General features: G+C 33.2%; 1 protein-coding gene across 5 annotated transcripts in view; it reads right to left on the bottom strand.

Moving 5' to 3' along the window:
• Positions 1-4,412, bottom strand: part of LOC107758202 (transmembrane protein 19-like) — a 16,807-nt gene that overhangs the window by 7,977 nt on the left and 4,418 nt on the right. For all 5 annotated transcript variants that reach the window (XM_016575880.1, XM_016575884.1, XM_016575883.1 and 2 more), the window contains exon 4: positions 3,399-3,536. In XM_016575880.1, the coding sequence (XP_016431366.1) occupies positions 3,399-3,536 (138 nt within the window). The remainder of the gene's footprint in view (positions 1-3,398; positions 3,537-4,412) is intronic.

The raw sequence follows: 4,412 nt of genomic DNA, 5'->3' as shown, positions 1-4,412 counted from the left end.
GTGAACACGTTTGAACAGAATGAAGATGTGTACATTTTTCTTATTTTGCCTAAATATATTTTTTTCATTTAGTACTGCCCTTCAGAAGCTACAGAAGATACTTACATGTTTCCCAGAAGACAAAATAAGTTAAATTTACCCTGATCTTCAAATTCATAAAGTTTTCACCCCTCTGCTCTTAATGCATGGGTTTTCCTTCTGGAGCATCAGTGAGCGTTTGAACCTTCTGTAATAGTTGCATATGAGTCCCTCAGTTGCCCTCAGTGTGAAAAGATGGATCTCAAAATCATATAGTCATTGTTGGAAAGGGTTCAAATATACAAAAGTGCTGGAAAATCAAAGAATTTGTGGGACCTGAAGGATTTTTCTGAAGAACAGCAGGCAGTTTAACTGTTCAGAACAAACAAGGGACTCATGACTATCAGCTCATGACAGCTATCACTAAACAAAAAACACAGCTGTGGATCATTCAGGTAACAACACAGTATTAAGAATCAAGTGTATGTAAACTTTTGAATGGGGTCATTTGTATAAATTCAACAATCATTTTTTTCTTGTGGACTATGTAGCGAATCAGCTCATTGGGAAATATGAATAATTAATCATGGTAGGATTGCATATAGGTAAGATGACAGGAACGAGTGGTTCCATCATAAGCCTGCATAAAACAGTATAAAATATCAAAGACAACATACACAATGACCTGAAGGATATGTGTGTTCATTCAAAGAAAGGTTTTCCTATGAATTAATTAGGGAAGAGTCCATTTCTACTGTGCATTGTGTCTCTTCCTATGGAAAAGGTAGTGATTTTCTCTACATTCATTCCTTTGGGCCATAAAACCAGTGATATCAGCATTGGTTGCCATGGGGACCAGGGGGGGCCTGGTGTCGTTCGCAGACATCCTGGCACCCAGTTTATTGGGTGAGGGGTCTGTGACGATTTGTTAATCTAATGAATAACTAATTTGTTAAATCAAATACAAAATTGTGTGTTTGATTGGTCCAGACGCTACAAAATCCCAGACAAAAATAGACAACAACGAGCGATGTCAAAGGTGCAGAACAATCAAAATAATTGAAGACAAAATGTGTTTTACTGAGAAAAAACAAGATTTGTTTTTTAAAAAGCCTTTTTCCAAAAGGTATATCTGGAAAAAGGGGGGTCGTCTTATAATCAGGGTCGTATATATTCGGGCCAATACGGTAATTTGTTAAATCAAATGCAAAATTGTGTGTTTGATTGGTCCAGACGCTACAACTATATGTAAACATCTCTTGTGGACTATATGTAAACATATGTGAAATATCTTATTCAGGTCAGTACTAAATAAACAATAACATGCATTTTGTATGATCCCTCTTATTTTGGTAAAATAATTAACATTTTGCAGATTTTGCAAGGTGTATGTAAAATTTTGACTTCAACTGTAAATCTTTATGTTTATTCAAATTTGAAGGAACATATTTGTAAAAATACATATGAATATTTTCAGACAGAGTGGGACCACAGGCTGTGTTTAAGACTCAGAGACTAAGAGACTAACAAAAATCTAAAACCTTTCACCATGTCTAAATATACAGGAGCATCTCAATAAATTAAAATGTCGTGGAAAAGTTAATTTATTTCAGTAATTCAACTCAAATTGTGAAACTCGTGTATTAAATAAATTCAATGCACACAGACTGAAGTAGTTTAAGTCTTTGGTTCTTTTACATGTGATGATTTTGGCTCACATTTAACAAAAACCAACCAATTCACTATCTCAACAAATTAGAATAGACATGCAAATCAATTAATCAACTCAATACACCTACAAAGGTTTGCTGAGCCTTCAAAATGGTCTCTCAGTTTGGTTCACTAGGCTACACAATCATGGGGAAGACTGCTGATCTGACAGTTGTCCAGAAGACAATCATTGACACCCTTCACAAGGAGGGTAAGCCACAAACATTCATTAGCTAGGCCTGTCGCAATAATCAATATATCGACTTATCGCGCAATATATGTACATGACCTCAATCATTTTTGGTGACGCAATATATCGCCCATTATATTTATTTAAAAATTAATGTCACCATGTTTTGTACATTCCACTTGTGCCTGTGTCTTTTGCAGCTTCTCGTACATAACGTGGTGTAGTCATGAGGTGCTAGTTCAAATTTAAAAAATGCTTCTACAAAAAAAGTTTAATCTGCAGATATGGTTTTGTTTAGGGATCTGTGCCTTTGTGCATGCGGACATCTGACTGCTGAGTAGTGATTGTGTTTTTCAGCAATAGTGTGCACCCTTAATTTACAGAGAAAAGAAGGTCCGGGAAAAATCTGTTGATGGAAAAATCTCCATAAAAGTTCTTCGTGCATTTTTCTTTTTTTCTACTTGTTACTTTGCACTTTTGTTAGAAATGTTTATTTACTATTTATTCAAGTTTTTTAAGGTATCTAATATTTTGATACTTAATTTCCATGATCTAAATATTCTTAAAAATTAAAAGTTTGTTGTCATTTGGAAGTGTGTAGGCCTTCTTGCATTATTATGCTGTTACTTTATATTCAGTGGCATAAAATGGTCTTTAAAATGACAATAATATCGCTTATCGCAATTATTTCTGGGGCAATATATCGCACAACAAAAAGTTGTTATTGTGACAGGCCTAGCACCTGTATATCTAAACGCAAAACCCAATAGGCTAATTACGTCTGAAAATGCTTTTCTCAGCAACTAGCAATTGATTCAGTCATCTGTTAAGACACCATGAGTTAGAGAATGATTAAAAAATAGGGCATTTTTTTATATTCAGTGAAGAAAAGTTTAGGATTAGTTGGAAAAGTGCATGATATCCTAGGGTAGACTATCCATAGAAGTGTTGTATGATTGCTGCTTAATGTATCTGGAACACTGCAATCAGGTTGTGTAGACTAAACATTAAAATCTGCCTGCACAACAGAACGAACTAATGATTTTAAAGCATTCTTTAAAATCTTGGATTAAGTCAATTTCTACATATACCATTTTTTTATTTTACAGGTAGGAAGTAAATACTCCTATGAATGAATGAATTCTATAAATTCAGAATACAATCATTAATCAAAATTGGATTGAATCTCATAGTAAACTGTTCTGAATTCACAAAAAATCGTTCCTGAATTGAATTGAAAACCTATTAAACATAAATAAAATCTGTTGTCTGTCTACCCACAGTCACACCAATACATCTGATTAATTTGCCCATATAAGTAAATAACTGGAAGAATAACAAAAAAGGTAAAACTAGCTATTTGCACTACAAAGACAAGCAACAAAAATAGAGATTTCTTTGTCTACTCAAAACTAGCCCATAAGAATGAGAAAAAAATATTCTGAAATATCAGAATTGTTCAGTAAAGAACCACACATACCTTCTTTATAATCTGAGTCAATTTGTTTTTTGATGTCTCCCTTCCATTTGGTTAGTTTGCTGGACGTGACAAAAAAGGTGAACAAAGCTCCAAAAAAGCTCATGTTGGCCATAGTAAGAACAAAGCCAACCAGCATCGCTGCAAAGAGATGAAGATTTGTTAATTGGCAATTTATTAATCTAGTCACATCATGATCAGTAATCCAGCCACAGCAAGAACAAGATGCTCTGTTATTATTATACAATATATTATGTAATAGTAATATATTTCTGTCTTAAAATATTCAAATGACAACAGGCAAACATTTTTGTCATTGTCAAAATTATAGCTGCAAGCAGCAATTCACAAGGTTCAAAAGCTTTAAGCCATTTTTGCAAAAAGATGTATTATGTTTCTTTTATAAATAAGCATTTTTTACATTATTGTCTTAGTACAGACAGAGAATTGTATGATGCATTTTTGTTGAGGTTTTCATTCACAAAAGTATTTTTAAAAATATTTTCAAATATTATCCAACAATTTGACTTACTACAATGTTTCTTGAGGCAAACTGGTTCAGAATGTAATGCTGTGTTTTTAATTATTTATTTATCTCCAAAGAATCTTATTGTATATGTAATAATCATGACAGGCCTACTAATTCCTCAATGCCAAAGGTTGCATGCTGGCAGAGGAAGAACGACTATACTATAGACCTCATAATTACTGCTGCATGTGGATTTGACTGAGGAGAAAGGAGAGATAGTATTAAATTATATTATTATAAAGCAATCTCAGAGCAGTTCCTATACAGGTGCATCTCAATAAATTAGAATGTCGTGGAAAAGTTCATTTATTTCAGTAATTCAACTCAAATTGTGAAACTCATGTATTAAATAAATTCAATGCACACAGACTGAAGTAGTTTAAGTCTTTGGTTCTTTTAATTGTGATGATTTTGGCTCACATTTAACAAAAACCCACCAACTCACTATCTCAACAAATTAGAATACTCCATAAGACCAATAAAAAAAA

The sequence above is a fragment of the Sinocyclocheilus rhinocerous genome, unplaced genomic scaffold, assembly GCF_001515625.1.
Source record: "Sinocyclocheilus rhinocerous isolate Xijiao unplaced genomic scaffold, SAMN03320098_v1.1 scaffold2219, whole genome shotgun sequence".
In the NCBI taxonomy this organism is placed as follows: Eukaryota; Metazoa; Chordata; class Actinopteri; order Cypriniformes; family Cyprinidae; genus Sinocyclocheilus; species Sinocyclocheilus rhinocerous.
This window is presented reverse-complemented; position numbering and strand designations above follow the sequence as displayed.